This window comes from Lissotriton helveticus, chromosome 8 (assembly GCF_964261635.1).
Source record: "Lissotriton helveticus chromosome 8, aLisHel1.1, whole genome shotgun sequence".
Taxonomy (NCBI): Eukaryota; Metazoa; Chordata; class Amphibia; order Caudata; family Salamandridae; genus Lissotriton; species Lissotriton helveticus.
The window spans coordinates 81,062,787-81,081,512 of NC_136069.1; the positions used below are offsets into that span (position 1 = coordinate 81,062,787).

At 44.5% G+C, this 18,726-nt stretch overlaps 1 protein-coding gene across 1 annotated transcript in view; it reads right to left on the minus strand.

The window, feature by feature from the left end:
- SIDT1 (SID1 transmembrane family member 1) overlaps nucleotides 1–18,726 on the minus strand; it is a 166,192-nt gene that overhangs the window by 111,914 nt on the left and 35,552 nt on the right. Inside the window, exon 6 of the mRNA XM_078655905.1 lies at nucleotides 6,096–6,167. Coding sequence (XP_078512031.1) covers nucleotides 6,096–6,167 — 72 coding nt within the window. The remainder of the gene's footprint in view (nucleotides 1–6,095; nucleotides 6,168–18,726) is intronic.

Genomic DNA, 18,726 nt, shown 5'->3' on the forward strand with positions numbered 1-18,726 from the left:
CCCGTTCTTCTCAAACGAACAAGCAACGAGAATCAAGATTGGAAACTGATCGATAACGCACTGCTCAAGCCCGCTCGAATAAAACAGGAGAGCAACGAGAATCAAGATTGGAAACTGATCAATTACGCACTGCTCAAGCCTGCTCAAATGAAACGGAAGAGCAACCAGAATCAAGATTGGAAGCCGATCGAGTACGCACTGCTCAAGCCACACTTTGAAATGTTTTTCATATTAAAACGACTAAGTTTCAATAAAAATTACACAATGTAAATTCAATGTTATCATAACGAGTTTCCTTGAATTTCCTTTCTTCTGAGATCGCAGCAACAGCTAGTACATTTTAAAAGAATACCAGAACTAAGCCAATCCCTACAAACAAAAAGCAAGTATAGGGAAGTAGCTACAGAGCAAGCACAGAAAATGATTGCAGTTTCAAGGTAACAATGATTACAGTCTAAATGATGAAGAGCAGCTGCTGTGTCCACCTTGTACAAGAGAATAACATTCATTGTCAGTCACCATATTTGTCATGTTTAAAGGCAATTAGTTAAAGATGGATAAGAAATCCTCATCTCCACGAGCAAAGCGGCAGGTAAAACCTTTAACTTGTATGAATTTGTAGAGCGTGCCTAATCACCGATAAGGGTATCCAGGCGCTGAAAGGGAATTGATGTATAAAAAACAGTCAAGGAAGGCGCTCCATGACTGCTGGGCATTGAGGATGTGAAACCATGTTGCCATGATAATGCATGGCCCAGGAAACAGGGTGTGTTCTGATTATGCAGTTATAATACCTAAACCTTTAAGAAACGAACTGTTAATGGCACTGGGATATTAGCCCAAATCTGAGAAGAACACAGAGACCTGCATCTTCCCCATTAACGCAGCAGATTGGGGTTAACGGAAGGCCTTGCTAAAAGGGACTCTTTCCAGAGTTGCCCCTCAGCTGTGTTTGGACCAGCTTTGGAAACCCATCAAATCAAGCAGGCCCCGATCGAACTCGCGGTATGTCTGGTATGGGCCACTTATGGACGATGATGTGCGTTATCTTGAGCTCAGTATTGCGAACTCTATACGGACAGATGACTCAGCGATGCTCAGAATGGATTTTAATGATGTCCCATTAATAGATAAGGGAAACCAGAAGCTGAGCAGGAATTATCGGCACTTTCCTCCCAGGAACATCTCATCACAATAAAGAACGAGAACTTATTATATTGGGAGAAGGAAACCAAGTATACTGCGCCTGACAGCCATGTATTTGGGTAAACAAGCATTGTCAAAGAATTTAGGGGAAGCAAATCAAAGTTATTATCCCTAACCCAAGAGGCCGCATCCAAGGAAGAGTCAACAGACCCAGAATTTTCGGGCGAAACTTTGATTCACTATAAGGAAGCAAGGAGCAGACTTGTCGAAGTCAATGCATTGGATACATGTGGGCCCAAGAGAAGGGGCTCTTGGAGATTAAAGAAATGCAAAGAAAACAAAATTACTTCAACTAAGCAAATGGAGATGATGGCATCAACTTCCATCACCTGACCTAGGAAGGAACATCTCAAATGATAAAGAGAAAAATGCAATAAAATTACTGAAAGAACAGGGAGTGAGGACATTTAGTATTTTTTTGGGTGTTTTTTCATCTTTATCTGGAGACTGTTTAGAGCTGCGATGGCACCAAATAAGCAGATTCAGTGGCTCCTCCTCAGAAGTATCCACCAGATCCCAACACTAACCACTGTAACTGGCAGTGATTCCCCATGGACCACTGACTGGGCAGGGGTTTTAGGTGTTAGCCACTTGTCTCCAGAAGCAAGCGGTGACATTGTTCGTTCCACCGAACAGATTAACTATTATCCTATAAACTCAAACTCCATCCATCTACAAGGAGGAGAGAGGTAACCGTAGACGTCTGAGCCGGGAGAGGTACATCTTTACTCGCCAAGCAAGTTCATGATGTAGGCAACTTTGATGGACAACGTTCAGTTCAAATCCTCAAAATAAAATGAAATAGAAAGCACATACAATGCGATCCACATTGTTTTTTGTACTTGTGTAATTGTGACAATCCCAGAATGCAGGAGTAAGTCATCGCTTAGCAAGGAGTAACTCTTAAAGGAGAATCATTTGCGAACCAAAGTTATTAGACTGCAAGACAAAGTACTGAGCAACAGAGATCACAGCAGACTGTACTGCTGATAGTGATGAAATCTAGTAATGGAGGCAGATCAAACAGGAAGATCAGGTGAGATATCAAAGGATTTATAACAGGGAAAGTAAAACCAATCATTGATAAGGCCAGTAGAAAATTGGCAAAGTCTGATGGTTTCAAAATTGTAGAGTGAAGCCCCTATGATTTCTACATGCTTTCATTTATGAACTCACCCAGCAACATTTGAATTAGAGAATACAAAATTTTAAAATGGTGAAAGGACAGGAATACAATTTGCGCGCATTTGTTTTGTCCTAGTTCTTGCCTCCAGTGTGTTGTTGTGGCTAGCAGTGATATGGTATTCAGATCTAAGTATTCTGCACGAGTGATTTGTTGTAAAGCTTCTCTGTGGTTTTTTTTTCTGAGGCTTTCCGTGAATTGACAACACCCATCTGGATTGAACTCCATTGGCTTTCCATTTTCAAAGCCAGCTGCATCATCTACAGAGCTATCACAACCAGCCTCCCTCCCCCCGTTTATCAGCAGACAAGCTCACTGTCCCGGATGGATCTCGGCACGCCTGCCTCCAGGACACCATCAGATTGAGGAGTGTAAATCAGGAAATAACAAGACATCAAGCCTATTCCATCTATCATCCAGAGTCTGGAACAACATCCCTCAATGATTAGAGTGGCAGACCCTGATGCAGAGGTCTAGCCCGGGACCAGGGTTCAATTCTCTGCCTCGGCGGGTCTTGGGCTCAAAAATTCCACGGACCTGATAATTCTCGCCTCGGTGCCTATTCCAATCATGGAGTCCCACTCTGCAACTCTGGGCAATAGCTTGCTTAATCTCCACAACGGCCCCCACCACAACGCTAAGGATGCCTGGCCTCCACCTTGGGGGTGCCCAGGAGTGGACACCTCACAGGGAAGGCCAGGATGGGTTCCACAGCGGTATTCGTACAAGCCCCTTGAGACCCTTGCGGGTGAGTAGTGGGCTACACAAGTATCAATTTACATGATTTACATTTACATGATCAGGACCGCCCCAATGGTGTTCCAATATAGGAAAGAGTCGAAGATGCACTTCTTTAACCCCTTGAGTGCTTATGACGAGCTCAGCTCATCATGAGGCACAGTGGAGCTGTGCTCATGACGAGCTGAGCGGGTGTTCTACGGGAGTGGGCGGAGTCGTGACGAGCTCAGTCCATCATGAGCACAGCTCCACTGTGCAGCATGACGAACTGGGCTCGTCACGAGCACCGCGGCGCCGCACACGCCCCCCCGCACCGCGGGGGAATTAGCCCCGCGTGGATGGGGTTAAGGACTACTACATTCCAGTGCAATAACCATCCTTGACTGATCTCCATCACCTCTTACTCATTGACTTTATACTTGTCTTTGACCATATACAATGTGCCCAGCTGCTTTTTGGCTAGGTTTGTGCTATAGAAATACCATATACACACATACATCAAGGCGAAAGAGCTTGGCACAAATGCAGATCCATAGAAATAGATGTTCTCATTGTTTTATTAATCCATTCATTCATAGACTCAGGCATGCATTTGTAAACACAGGACCCGATTTAGAGTTTGGAGGATGAGATGATACATCACAAACGTGACGGATATCCCATCCGCCTTATTACAAGCACCATTGGATATAATACTTTGGTAATATGCCGGACATGCTATCCGGCAGGTTTGTGGCAGAGTATCCCATCCTTCAATCAGGCCCTTAGACACAGGAGCATGTCTTCTATAGCAGAATTATAAACAGATTTGTGGAGAGGTTCTCCCTTTTTTTAATACTCATCCTTAATTCTATTCACATTATCTGATGACAAGTGTACAAGGCCTTTCCCCATTGTGGTTTTAGTCCACAGCATGTTCTGGGTCCACTACACTGAGCTGTAGCCTTGAAAAATGACTTTTAAAAAGGCCTGAGACAGGCATAAGGGGGAAGCAGCCTATGAATGTTGCATGGTTAAGGAAGAATGTGGCAGGTTACGTTGTTCAGTGGGTTACTATTTGCCAGCCAGTCCTTAAGATGCAGTCATGTATCAGTGCTTTATGATACATTTGGTAGTATTCACCCAGACTGCCTCTGGGGTGGAATTCCTGTCTGTTTCTTCCATGCACTGTGGTCTAGTGCTTTAGTGTCACTGGGATGCAGTGCAGTGTGTTGGGTTTGTATCCTGAGAATGTGCTGCTCCTGAGTGGACAGTGCACTGAGAGAGCAGTGGAGTATGTCGTGATAGCTTCCCGAGGGTACCAGGCGATGGAATAGTAGCCTAAGAATGCAGTGCAACGTGGAGGTTCAATGTTGCGTAGATATTGTGCACTGTGTTGTGTCTTTAGGATGTTGTGTAAAGTGTGGTATGTTGGTAGTGCCCCTAAGATGCAGCACAGGGTGGAGAGAATGTGTTGTAGCATTCAGTTGTGTGCTAATGCCACAATAGTGCAGTGGGTCCCTTTGCCTAAGTTTCAGTGCAGTGTGGTGGGTGAGTGATCCTAGGATACTGTGATTGGGGGTGCATTCTCCCAACTACCTCTAAGCAGAGACCCCAAGGATGGTGAATCCATAAGAGAAGAATTCTCACAGCCATTACTCCAAGGAATCCCTATGCCTTGTTTGAGCACCAATATGTTTTTATGGCCACCAAGGGCCAATTCAAGGTATTTTAGCACATTAGGTGCAACACGATTTTCACAACATTAAACTTGCATTTTGGCTACCTCGCAGTGACATCCGTGTTCGATGGTTTTATGGATGGCGCTCATCGACACTCCCAGCATCAGATGATAAAGGCAACTGCCTATGTTGCATAGATGTAGAAATGGAGCTTTCGCTACCGTTACAATGAGATGATGGGTTTGGTGTGTGCATGAGAGGCATACATCTACGGCTACATCTACAGACACTAGACTTTGAGAGACGTCCCTAAGCAGCCACAGCCCTAGACCCATCTGCACACTAACTTCTGATAACATCCTCCCCCAAAGATGAAGCAAGAACCTGCACAGACCTTCTGCAAAGATGCACTACACAGGAACTTGAGGTTTTCACAGCCATTTCTTGATAACAATTTCCAGATAATCCATTTAATGGAAGAGACTGGGTCCTGGGTATGGGGTCTTGCAAGAACACCCATCCCCCATCACTCCTCCACCACTCTGCTCAGCTGGAATCCATGAGGTCCCACCTGGCCATGAGTACGAAAGCTGAACGGATCAGTGTAATTTCTGAGAAGACCCCCGAAGGGACTCTCCAAACATTTTACAATTATTATTAGTCTCTTTGCCGCAAGAAACCTGCTAAAACAATTTCCCAACAAAAATGGGTTTTACTTGTACTCCACCAAAACCCTAAACCCCACCGTCCTCTTAACCCTAAACGTTGTCCTAGCTGTAGCTCTACCTCAACCCTACTTTAACCCCATTGGTGGTCATGAGGAGCTCAGCTCGTCATGAGGCACGGTGGCCGTGTGCTCATGACAAGCTGAGCTCCTCGTGACACGCACGGCGTTTACACGTGGGGCTAATTCCCCCGCTGTGCTGAACGTTCTTAAAAACGGGCGTGGTCATGACGAGCTCAGTTCGTCATGAGCACAGCGCCACCGTGCAGCGTGACGAGCCGAGCTCGTCACGAGCACCGTGGCGCTGCGCACGCCCCCTTTCCCTCCAGCGCTGCGGGGGAATTAGCCCCGCGGCGAAGGTGTTAAACTACACTAGAACCACTACCTCAACACTAACCATAATCTAATTCTATACCTTATCTTATCTACAGCAAAAACAACCCTTCATCACAATGGTAAATATGTTGCAATGATTTATCTGGGTTTTTCTTCTTATTGACCTTTGGTTGTGGGGAGTTCTCTGTGGTGGCTTTTCTGGATGTGTTACTATGACAAAATATCAAGGTGAAAAGTCTGAACTCACCTTTGATGGAGGGAACTATGATGACCTGCAGGTCCTTCTCCCGCTGAAGGTTCCACGTGTGGTTTCCTTGTCCTATAAAGAAGAACCCGTAGTTTCAAGTTTCAAGTTTATTTTATTTAGCAGTTATTTAAAACCATTGCTACAAAATATCTCATTACATATCCTCAATTTTTTAAAGTAATAAAACCAGTTTGCAAAAAATCTGTTAAAATCAATACAAACTAATTGATCTTTGGAATACATTAGTAAAATAAGCAGTTATTTAACAGCGTCCGACTTTTGCTTTTCAGCTATATTGATGTTCTGTCTAGGCAATTTCTTCTCCACTTGTTTCAAATATTTTACAAAGCAGAAGAACCCATAGCTAATAGAAATACAAATTAATTTTTTTCAATACATCATAATTATCTCTTTCGATAAAGTTCTTCAAGCCCAAAAAGAGTACCCAAATAGAGTGAACTCTAGGCCTTTCACCAGGGTCCAGCGTCAGAGACAAGCTGGTGGGGTGAAACCATGCCTGCTGATTGGGATAATCCAAGTGGGTATCTAGAGAGCAGGCATCTGACACTGCAGGGATCTAGAGTGCAGGCGTCTAACACTGCAGGGATCTAGAGAGCAGGCATCTGACACTGCAGGGATCTAGAGAGCAGGCATCTAACACTGCAGGGATCTAGAGTGCAGGCGTCTAACACTGCAGGGATTTAGAGTGCAGGCGTCTAACACCGCGAGGATCTAGAGAGCAGGCGTCTGAAACTGCGGGGATTTAGAGTGCAGACGTCTAACACTGCGGGGATCTAGAGAGCAGGCGTCTTAACACTGTGGGGATCTAGAGAGCAGGCGTCTGACACTGCGGGGATCTAGAGCGTAGGCGTCTAACACTCTGGGGATCTAGAGAGCAGGCATCTAACACTGTGGGGATCTAGAGACCAGGCGTCTAACACTGCAGGGAGCTAGAGAGCAGGCATCTAACACTGTGGGTATCTAGAGAGCAGACGTCTAACACTCTGGGTATCTAGAGAGCAGGCGTCTAACACTGCAGGGATCTAGAGAGCAGGCATCTAACACTGTAGGGATTTAGAGAGCAGGCGTCTAACACTGCAGTGATGTAGAGTGCAGGCGTCTAACACTGCAGGGATCTAGAGTGCAGGCGTCTAACACTGCAGGGATTTAGAGTGCAGGCGTCTAACAATGCGGGGATCTAGAGAGCAGGCGTCTAACACTGCGGGGATCTAGATAGCAGGCGTCTAACACTGCGGGGATCTAGAGAGCAGGCATCTAACACTGCGGGGATCTAGAGAGCAAGCGTCTAACACTGCGGGGATCTAGAGAGCAGGCATCTGACACTGCGGGGATCTAGAGCGCAGGCATCTAACACTCTGGGGATCTAGAGAGCAGGCGTCTAACACTGCGGGGATCTAGAGAGCAGGCATCTGACACTGCGGGGATCTAGAGCACAGGTGTCTAACACTCCAGGGATCTAGAGAGCAGGTGTCTAACACTGCGCAGCCCTCACACATTCTCAACGCCTCTCTCTCCACCGCCACCATCCCAGACACTTGGAATCACACGACCGTCTTTCCTCTGCTGAGAAAACACCTGGTGAACCACAGAACTCAGGCTGCTACAGACCCATCTTCTTCCTCCCCAACCTGGCCAAAACCTAGAAAAGCTCATTAAAACCCGAATGGTTGATACCTCAACACCAACTACCCCCTGGATCCTTTACAACCCGGATTTAGACCTAAACACAGCACAGATGACATCAGCCTCATCATGCCGGGGAGCACAGCAGCAATCTTCCTACTTGACCTCCCAGCAGCATTCAACATCATTTTCCACCCCATTCACTGCCTCCAAAAGACTGAAGTTTGCAGCTCAGGACTTCCATGGGTCAGTTTCTTTATTTTGGGTCTCACCCAAACAATCAGCCTAGATCCTTACTCCTCCACTGCCTCGAACCTAATACGTGACATCCCTCAAAGCTACTCACTGAGCTCCACACTCGTTAACATCCACACGGTGGCACTCACCAACATCAACAGCGCACACAAGCTCAGCATCATCATCCATAAGCCAGCTCATCCTCACACTATCTGAAGTTGCATCGAACACCCAAGCAAACTTCATCAGCTGCATACCTATGGTCGCGGACTGGTTGAAGATCAACTGCTTGAAACTCAACAAAGATAATTAGAAGTTGTCTTCTGAAACAACACCTTGCCCATGTCATTGGTTAGGTGGCCCACAGAGCTTGGACCTATTCCACTCCCATCCAACTCAGCCAGGAACCTAGGAATCATGATTGACAGCCAAATCTCTATGACCAATTAAGTCAACATGGCCACATCTACCTGTTTACACACCCTCACAATGCTCAAGAATGTCTTAGAATGGTTCCCCCGGACATCTGAAGGTCCGTCACGCAAGCTCTCATCACTGGCAGATTGGACTACTACAATGCCCTTTGAGTCCGCATCTCTGCACGCCTCACCAAGAAGCTCCAAATCTTAGAGCTGCAAGACCCACGCTCAAACTACCACACAATACTCTCATATCCAAACACCTCAAGGACCTCCATTAGCTCCCAATACACAAATGTGCCCTCATCAAACTCCTCAAACATACCTATAAAGTATAACACAATCAAGGCCCTGCATACCTCAACAGCCATATCCAGCTTCACACACTGACCAGACACCTGCGCCGGCCAACATTCCCCTCCCCCATGTCTCCCGTATCCACCAAGCCAGATCTGGGGCTGTGCTTTCTCCTGCCTCACCCTCAAAGCCTGGAACGATCTCCCCCACCACAGTGGGCCTTGAGTTCCGTAAGATACTGAAAATCTGTCTCTTCCAATGGGCTCCAGAAAGGCCAGCTCCCCATTTTCTAAGGTGCCAGGATACCCCGCCCCTGGGTGATATGCACGCTATACAAATAGTCTTCACAGAACATACACCCACTGGTAAGTGTATGTAGACTTTTTCTCTGCATAGTGGTGTTGTGCAGAAAACTAAGACTTATGTTGTAATAAGTGTACAGAAAATTACAAGATCACAACAACTTACTTTGGCAGAATCATGTTATTTTTTTAATAACAATTTTTGTTTAGTTATTTAAAGTTTCTACACCAAATAACAGTAATGTCCCGACCAATCATCGTTACACATCCTCCCAAGTCTTAAAGAACAGCAATACATAAAACCCCATCAACCATCATGGTGCCCATTAACCAGACCAGAATAACTCCACCAGCCTCCTCACATAGTAAAGCATCTACCAGTAGCTTGAAGACACCTTCAGAGTGGGAAACATCCTGAACAATGTCTCCGGAACAACGAGTTCCAGAGTCACAAAAGCGGAAGAACGACTTGCCCGAACAACGACTCAGCCATAACCACGCATGAGCGTGGTTATGGCTGGTTCGGTCTAGTGTTCAGGCAGGGAGGAGTTCGGCTTACGTCATTGTTAAGGAAGTTTACCAGCCTGCACTATTTCCGTGTGTACCTCTCACGTGCATGATGTACGTGCGGTAAAGTGTCCTGCTTTGCCCGCCTTTGAGCCTCACAGTGCCGTACTCATTTCCGTCCAAGTGTCACCCTCGAGCGAGGACTATCGTCGCATCTTAGTCCCCTGCTGATGTTACCGTCTAAAAGCAGTCATTTTGGAGAAGCGTCGTAGAGGAACAGGTTAGAGAGGTTAATTTTCAGGGGTTGGGGTGCTTTGGGTTAGATTTTAGGGGTTGGGGTTTAGTTATTAGGGTTTCAGGGTAATCATGTTTATTTTTAGAGTGGGGGAATTAATTTTTAGAGGGTGGGGTGTTTGGGGTTAATATACAGGGGTTGGGAGGCTTTGGGATTCGTTTGTAGGGGTTAGGGTTAGTTTATAGGGTGTGTGGGTGATCGTGTTTGCTTTTAGGGTGAGGGGAATTCGTTTTTAAGAGGTGGGGGGATCGGGGTACTAGTTGGAAAGAATTTTATTTAACACGCATTTCTTTACCACGAAAAATCATGGTAAAGGAATGCGTGGTAAAAAAATCGTGGTTTAGACAAGGTCGTGGTTGCGAACTCGTTGTTAGGGAAGTCATGGTTGGGGAACTCGTTGTAAAGACATACAATCCTTCACAGTAGCTTACAGCCTTGAGTTAATTTGCAAATAAGCACAGGGTCACATTTTCCTTTTAAAGTTAAGGGAAGGCTGTGTTTATGTTATTATGAGCATCAGGCTGAAGCAAGCTGGGCCTGATAATGGGCAGTTATCAGTTAGATTTATGACCCAGCCCAGGGCACCGAGGTGAAGAACTGAAGCACTGAGGTATTTAACTCTTATATCAACTCATTATTGAAGGTGAGAACAAAATCATGTTTCTGAATGCCATTAAGTGATAGGAAATTAAAACGAGAAGTTACCTTAATGATTAATGTAACTCTTCCTTTAAATTTTTTCCCATTTTAAAGTGTTGCATTTACAAACAGAAAGGCTCTTGCTCCCAGTGGCCAGTAGACACTTGCCAGATTTATATCTGAAAATGTAGGGGCATATTATCAAGCACAGCATCAAAATTATCGCTGCTTTAGCGGCAGAAAACTGCAGCTAAAGCGGGGATAATGGGCTTGATAATATGCCATAGAGAATTCCCATAGAAGCCCATGTTCATACCAGAACATGGGCTTCTATGGGAATTCACAAGGCCATATTATCAAGCCCATTATTACCCCTTTAGCCGCAGTTTTCTGCCACTAAAGCAGCGATAATTTTAACGCCGTTTGTTGATAATATGCCCCATAGTCATTTTGTTAAATGGGAGACATTTAAAGTGATGACAAATATTTCTATGAAACATTAAGTTTTAATATTTTTAATCAAGCCAATTATGTTTTAATGTTTTATGAAGCATGTTTCTTCATTTATATATTTATCCCATTTAAACAAATGGCTGTATTTTTCTATTCTAGATATGGCCCCATGTCTACAGGCCACTGGGAGAACAATGCCTGTGTTTGTAAATATAACACTTGGAAATGGGAGAAAATGTAAATGATAAATCTTATGGAATGCACATAAACATAAAGTTAACTCTTCAGTTTAATTTTCTCAATTTAATACAAAATCCTAACTTCTGTGAATACCAAAAGTAGTAAGTTCAGGATTTTGTCTTAAGTTAATTCTGTGAATCGGCCCCATCAAGTCCAGGAAGACGTGGACAGGCAGGTTCAAAGTCAGGCAGAGTCGACGGAAGCTGTTTACACTGGACCCGGAAGTACAGCAGGGATCGCCGTGCAGGCGCGTTAATGGCCCAGTGCAAACAACCGGTCTGTTTAAACACCATGAGTAAACACACACAGGGCCTAATGGATGCAGCTAAACAAACAGCCAAGGGTATAATGGCTGGTCCTAACAAGGGCCTGTTAGCCCAGGTGTTCCTTTCTCAAAGCAAGGGTATTGACTTCTCAGTCAATTAATAATAGCTTTTTTTTTATTAACTTGTTTTTATTTCACAAAGTATACACAGCAAGGTGCATTTGACATCTGTACACTGGCGCAGAGCAGAGAGCAGAACCCAGTCCACAATGCATGTAAAACAATTTGTACAGAGGCGCCAAGATTTACTGCTGGCACAATGTTGTTGTGGCAGTAAAAACGGCACAATCACCATGTTAGCCTACAGCACAACCCCAGCCTGAGGGACACGACTATTATACACATATATATTTTATTTATAGAGCTTTATATAGCGCGGACTTGACCCTTGGGTATCAGAGCGCTTAACAGTTACATCTGGAACATTTGTGATACAATGCGAATAACTATATATAATTCCTGTACATGATTTTCTTATCAGTTTCAATAAAAGCAGTAGCTTTACTATATACAAATTCCTGTACAAGACATGATTTTCTTATCATTTTCAACAAAAACAGCAGCATTACTATATATAATATTCCTGTGTATGCCATTCCTATTCGTTTTAGTAAACGTAACATTGATTTCTTTACACATGGTTCTGATGTGCTTTCTGTGGAATCTACAACAGGAACGGCTCGTGATTGACGTTTAGGTATTTGTCTTAATGTTAAAGAATTGTCTGGCCTTATGCAAGGAACTTGCTCATTAGGAAGCTCTTTGCTTCCTCTTGAATGTTGCTATGTTTGGAATTTTTTTAATGTTTGGAGGGAGTGAGTTCCAGATTCTGGGGCAGCTCCGGAGAAATCTCTGTCATATGTTTTCTTCTTCAGAAAGATGGGTGGTTTCAGCAGCATATCTCTGGCGCTCCTGGCTGGTCTGCTCCCCCCTGAAAGCTCTACTTTCTGGGACAGGTACCTTGGAGTTTTGTAGTGGAGCGCTTTGTGTGTAGTGCATGCCATTTTAAATTGAATTCTGGCTTTGTACGATAACCAGTTTAATGCTTTCAGGTGAGGGGAGATATGGTCGTATTTTCTGGATCAAGTAATGAGTCTTGCTGCCGCATTTAGACATGCTTTTAGTGGGGCTGTTGAGATTTTTGGGAGACCTGCTAGAGTTGTACATCCATATTCAATCCAAGAGATAACTAAGGACTGCTAGTTTGAGGTCCGCCGTAGAGATGAGAGGTTTTATATATATATATGCAAAAAATTAAAACAAAAACAACAACTGTGGCAGCAACAGAGCAATGAGTGGTACAAACATTCGCAAATGTCCCACACAATGAATAGGAATCAAAGAAGGAGCAGAGTCCAAGCACCCAGGGAAGCCAGAGGAAGACAGAACACTGGACGGGGGTACCTAGAAGAGGCAACATGAAGAGTCTGGCGAGAGACAGAGCCCGGCTCATCCACTACATCCCAAGACGGCCAGGTCTCGACAGTGGGAAGGAGCAAAGAGAGTCTTCTCCATAGAAGCAAGCCCCCCAGCCTGCACAGGGCACAGCCATCCCCCAGCCGCCCGAAGCCTCCAGGCAACAGCCCCTACTGTATATCTTAAGCTATATCTAAGACAGACAATCAGGCAGTCAAGGGGGCCATCCCTGATGTCAGCACGTATGAGGTGGAGGGCGTGGGCATCCCCCCCAACACCCACCCAGTCATCATGCGCTGCAATATATCTCCCCAGATCTCCAGGTCACGTTCTGCATTCTCATCAGTGCCAACAAAGTGCAATCAGTGCTCCTCGGTTACACCCAACTCACGTAAGTCCAACCTCCAAAACTCCAGTCGAGGAAGCACAGGATGCGTCCAGTGGATTGCAATAAGCCATTTAGGCAAGACAAGCCCATATCTCATCTTCATCCCGGCGTTCGGGGTCAGAAGAAACCCTGATAGACAATGTTTAACCGACGCCTCAACCTGGAGCTCTGTGACCTCCCACAGTGCCAGCAACACAGCTGCCCAGAAATCTTGCAGGCACAATCATTTCCAAGTTATATTCAGGAACGTTGCTGGCTCCCTTTCACAGCAGGGACACGCAGGAATAAAACAAGAAATCAGCTGAGGGGTCAGGTAAGTACGGTGCAGGTAATACAATTGCGTGACCTTAAAGTGGGCGTTGCTAGACATCTCCTGGACCAGGGCAAAGGCCCATCTCCATTAGCTGCTGATAAGGGGGATGGTAAGTCCGCTAGCCACCAATCCAAAATCTCAGCCACGTAAAGTCTACAATCCGCTTTCAGGGCTTTATAGATACATAATATCAGCCCTTTAAAGAAGACAGCATCAAATAGGAGTTTGAAAAGGTGTGACTCCTCTGACTCACCTGAAAAGGACACCCATAACTCGCGGGCAGTATGAGAGATCTTCGCATTTTGCAGAAACTACCCAAGGGCAACTGATAACACTCCCTCGCATCTGCAAATGTAATGAATGTCTCATTGAAATAGAGATCCCAGCCACCAGACATCCCCCACATAACATCTTGTACGATCCATTTTAGCCTCATGCTCCGTAAACCATGTAGCCATTGGAGAGGGAGTAGCCGTGCATATGGCGCCCGGCAGAGGACCAAGGTAACCCCATGCTCCAAAACTCCCACAACCTGACGAACTATGACTGGGCAATTGGCCGTTGCCCATAAACCCAACTTCAAACATTTTGGAAGATCAGCCTCCTCACTCCAGTCCGCTAACAGGGCCTTCTCGTTCTTCGGGCCTTCAGCACACCATTGCGTTGTATACCAGAGCAAGCTTGCAAAATAATAAAGATGGAGGTCTGGAAGCCCCAGACCAACAGGCTCCGTATCCAGTCTCAACACCTGTAGTTTCACCCTGCTCCGCTTACCAGCCCACATCAGGTATATCAGCAAACTATTCAGGGGGGTGAAAGTGGCACGAGGGAAACAACAGAAGGACAGCATACAGGCAACGCAGGAGCAAGACCATCTTATTCAGGGCCATCCGCCCTGTAATAGACAGCGGGGAGGCGATTACAGAAGCAGATGGCGCTCTCTAGTCCAGTAATGAGCACCCCCATATTCAGGTTGTAATTAGATCAAGCGGTGTGTGCCACCTGCATGCTCAGATACCAAAAGTGGTTGCATTCCCACTGAAACTCCGTTGCTGGGAGCTCCACAGCAGCCGCCCAACCAGCCCAGCCAGTGGTAAGATGACGATTTCTGGCGATTGATGTTGAGCCCTGCAATTGCTCCAAAAGAGGTCTGTGATGTATATCAATGCATCGACCGCATTCAAGGAGACAATATGAGTGTGGCCCCCCACCAAGATGCTGCACCGGGCCATATCACGCTGCAGCCGGAGGGCCAGCAGCTCTCTTGCCACGGAAAAAAAAATAAGGGGCACCCCTGCCTTGTGCCCCTCTCAATGGGGATTTATTTATTTATTTTATTTAGTTATGGAGTTTTATATAGCGCTGGCCTGACCCGGGGGGGTATCAGAGCGCTTTACAACATTGTTTCATGATAGTTAAACATATTAGAACAGTCATGCCCACACTACGAGCTCAGGCCACTGGTTGAAAGTAAAGCAGCCGGACCCAGGTGATGAACTCCTCTCCTCAAAACCTCCCGGAGTTAGTCCCAGCACAGGGTATCAAAAGCTTTCTCGATGTCCAAGGCAATCATTGCCGCTTGCATCTCGCTACCAGCCACAGAGTGCAGCACATGCATTCATGTGTGTCCCCCCCTAACCGGTATAAACACACATTGGTCTTCATGGACCAGGTGTGTCACCACACGGCCCATCCGCATGGCCAAAATTTTGTGTACCCCTTGTGAAGTCACACTTTCATAACCATAATGTGAACTAATGGAATGGTGTGGATAACTAATCAATTTAGAATAGAAATTGCATACACACAGATACACATGGGAATTAATTTTGCTTATGTGTTGCAATCATAATTAACTAATCGTGTGATTCTGCAATGTTGTAAACTAATAAGCAGCTTTAAAATAATAAAACGCAGCATAAACGTGCTTTTATTTACGTATTTGTGGCAGAAACCGGAGGATAAGTGACTATATGACGCTTAAATGTTGCTTATTTGCTAGGTAACTAGTAATAGGGAAAACCTTAGCAAGGGGGGGAGGTAAACAGGAAGGCTAAATTTCTTTAATTAATGTCTATTTTGTGTTTGTTTCTATGATAGTTCCCATTCTGGCCCGTGAGGCCTACTAGAAAATGGCTGCCTTAGTAAACTGCGAAAGAAAAATGAACTGAGCATGTGCAGCCCCAGCCCGAGTCTGAATGCGAGCTGACTGTGCCGGAATGAAGTTAATTCAAGGACAGGTTGCCCTGGAAGTATAGATGGCTACCAAGTGATGGTCGCAATGGTTCTGAATGTGTGAAAATCCTGCAAAGTTGCCAGTTGAGGAACTTGACTAGGCCGGACTCGCAAAAACAAAGGACCTTTTTGATAATTGACTGAGGGAAAGAAATGCATAATGTGATGATGAGGTGATGCTCATCCACCCCCAAATTGTCCAATCAGAACTGGAATTTATGGTAAAAGGCACTCCTTTAGATAGATAGAGTTTGTGAAAAAGGTATAAGAAGTGCTGATTTTAGTGAGGAAAAAAACTTCTCGATTTCTACCAGAGATGCTGCTGGAATGCTGATTTTTCCTGTGATGTAAGATTCTAACTGACTTATAATCTTCTCTTTAACAGGAAATGTACTATAGGTGAGGGTTTTGAGTTAGGGAGTTAGGAGAATGAAATTTGGGAACTATCTGTCTTTTGCTAATATTTGTATTCTGAACTCAAAATGTAATGTCTATTTCTGAAACTTTCCTAAATAAATAGAATAAATGGGTTGAATTAACATTTTTACTTTCCTTTATAAATATGTCAAATTTTGAATAAAGTAATAAATAAAGTAAATAAACTTAGACATGTCAAATTTGCTTTTAATAAAAATTTGATAAATGGAGAATTAAGCTGGTCTTGAGTTTTTCCTACGCCTAATTTTTTACTAGCAGATCCATCAACCTTAAAGGTGGCGTGTCTAAATAAATGTTTTGTTAATGAAAACCATGGTAAACTTGTCTGAACTGCAGGTGTAAATAGTATAAGTATCTAGTTTAGTTTTAGATACTCCTCTATGATACAGTGGCTCTCCTTTAAATGTCGCTGATCTAGGGAGTAGGGTGTAAGTGTTTTGTGAGTTACTCGCGGTGTTATGGGCCCCACTGACGAGTATATGTATGAATTTGTACTCCAGGGAAAGGTGACATGGTTTTAGAAATTATTTCTGGAGAACCGCTGCATCACACTGACCCTTCGAGCTATCTAGCTGACTTAAGCCTCTATAGGGTTGGCATCTTTTGTTCAAGTCTGGTCTGAAGAATGCTATACTGAGCATTTCTAGATCTGAATACATTATAGACCCCAAAGGGACAACTTCTCCCTCTTACATGAGCAAATAATTATCTAGACAGAAATACAACTCAGACCCCTATTTAATTATTTGTCTATGTTCAATATATAGCAGGGGCTGGTGAGTTTTATCCGCAGTGTTAGTTGGCACTCAGACTACGTAGGATCAGCCCATCCCGTCGAGTTGGTAGCCGAGGAACAATTCGGGGTGGGCGGTGCCAGTCACTTACCATGTGTCCCAGAGTGGTATCTGTGGCGGAGAGATGGCGAAGAAGAGGGAGGATGTAAGTAACTTAAATGCACCATCCCTGAGGCAGCCACAGCCCACAGCTCACGACTGCACCTCCAATCAAGTGAAGCTTTGACTGAACTCCAGTCCAGAAGAATATTCAAGCTGTGCCATGAGATACGTAGAAGAGACACTACATATCAAGACAGCTTCTACCAAGGGGGGTGCTTCCTGGCTAGATTTTGTTCACTCCTCAGGTTAGGTACAGATTTGGGCATCAATGACCATGGCCATTCCGCTTCCTTGAGTCTTCCGTGTAAACCTGGCTAGTATGATCAAGGCTGCTCTGCTTCAGGATAGGTTGTAGCAGCTTTGGGGTTTCCTTGGTGACTTCTTCAGCGCAAACTATATTACAGTCACCCAGTCGTAACAACATGGAAGCTCAACCAACTAATCAACTTATTTAGTTAGCCCCAAAACCCAAAAAGGTGACTAAGCGCTATCCTATTTTTAACAATCCTTGAGATTTGGTGTGCAGAGGAGAGAGCACTATCAAACCACATCTTCAGATGTATATACTGTTCGGTGAGCTTTCAGTGAAAATAGTGAAAATAATCAAAAGCTATTCCAGTGACACCAGCACACTTCTGTTGGTGTTCCAGAGGAAATTTGTGATCCACGCGGTCATAGGCTGTCGATAAATCAAGTAGGAGAAAGATTTCAGGAGTACAGAAGTCAAGAGTGATAAGTAGGTGTTCCCTTATTTCAGTAATAATGGTTTCCATTCTTCTCCCCGAATCTGAAACTTAGTTGCTATCACAGAGAACGTTATTCTTCTTTACAAAGTTCTGTGATTGATCACTGACAGCTCTCTCTCAGTGAATTTGCTAATCAAGAGTAGGCTTCAAATGTGACTTCAGTTAGCAAGCTCTTGGTTTCTTTAGTGATAATAGCTTGTTCCAGTGACCCAGAGACTATATTCTCTTGAGCAGAAAAGTTTACAATATTTGAAATGTCTTCGCTTAATGTCAAAGATGATCTTTATCTGTAGTCCTTGGTCATGGGTTAATTGGTACATTAGAAGATTGGGTTTTTACAGCTTCCTTGACCTTTTGATATTGACCCATTATCAAGAAGACGAGACTGATGGATGATGGGCCAGCGAGGCAGAATGGAGATGGTTCCCGTTTGTGGAGTTTATTAGCCTGAAACTTGTAGATCTTGTCTTTAAAGAAGGTAAGTGTTTTTTTGCATAATTGGTCAATGGTCATCATGACTTTTTACAGGACTTCTGCATCTGTTTGTCCAGGTTTATCAGTAGATTTTTAGTTTGGTTTTGGTGCTTGAGTAGAAATGCATTTATAACTTCTTTTGCCTTTCTGACTGCCTAGTGGAAAACCCTCATGTAGTATTTACAAAGTTAACCATCCATGGCTAGATTTGATTTCTTTTTAGTGTGGCCAGATTGTTGTCAAACTATTTTGGGGAACCTTGTCTTGTAGTTTTACATTTTTTTAGATCATGGTGGTGATACTGAGTGAAGGGTTTTGGTGATATTGGCATGCAGTGTTTCATGGAGGCTCTCTGGGTCAGATGTGA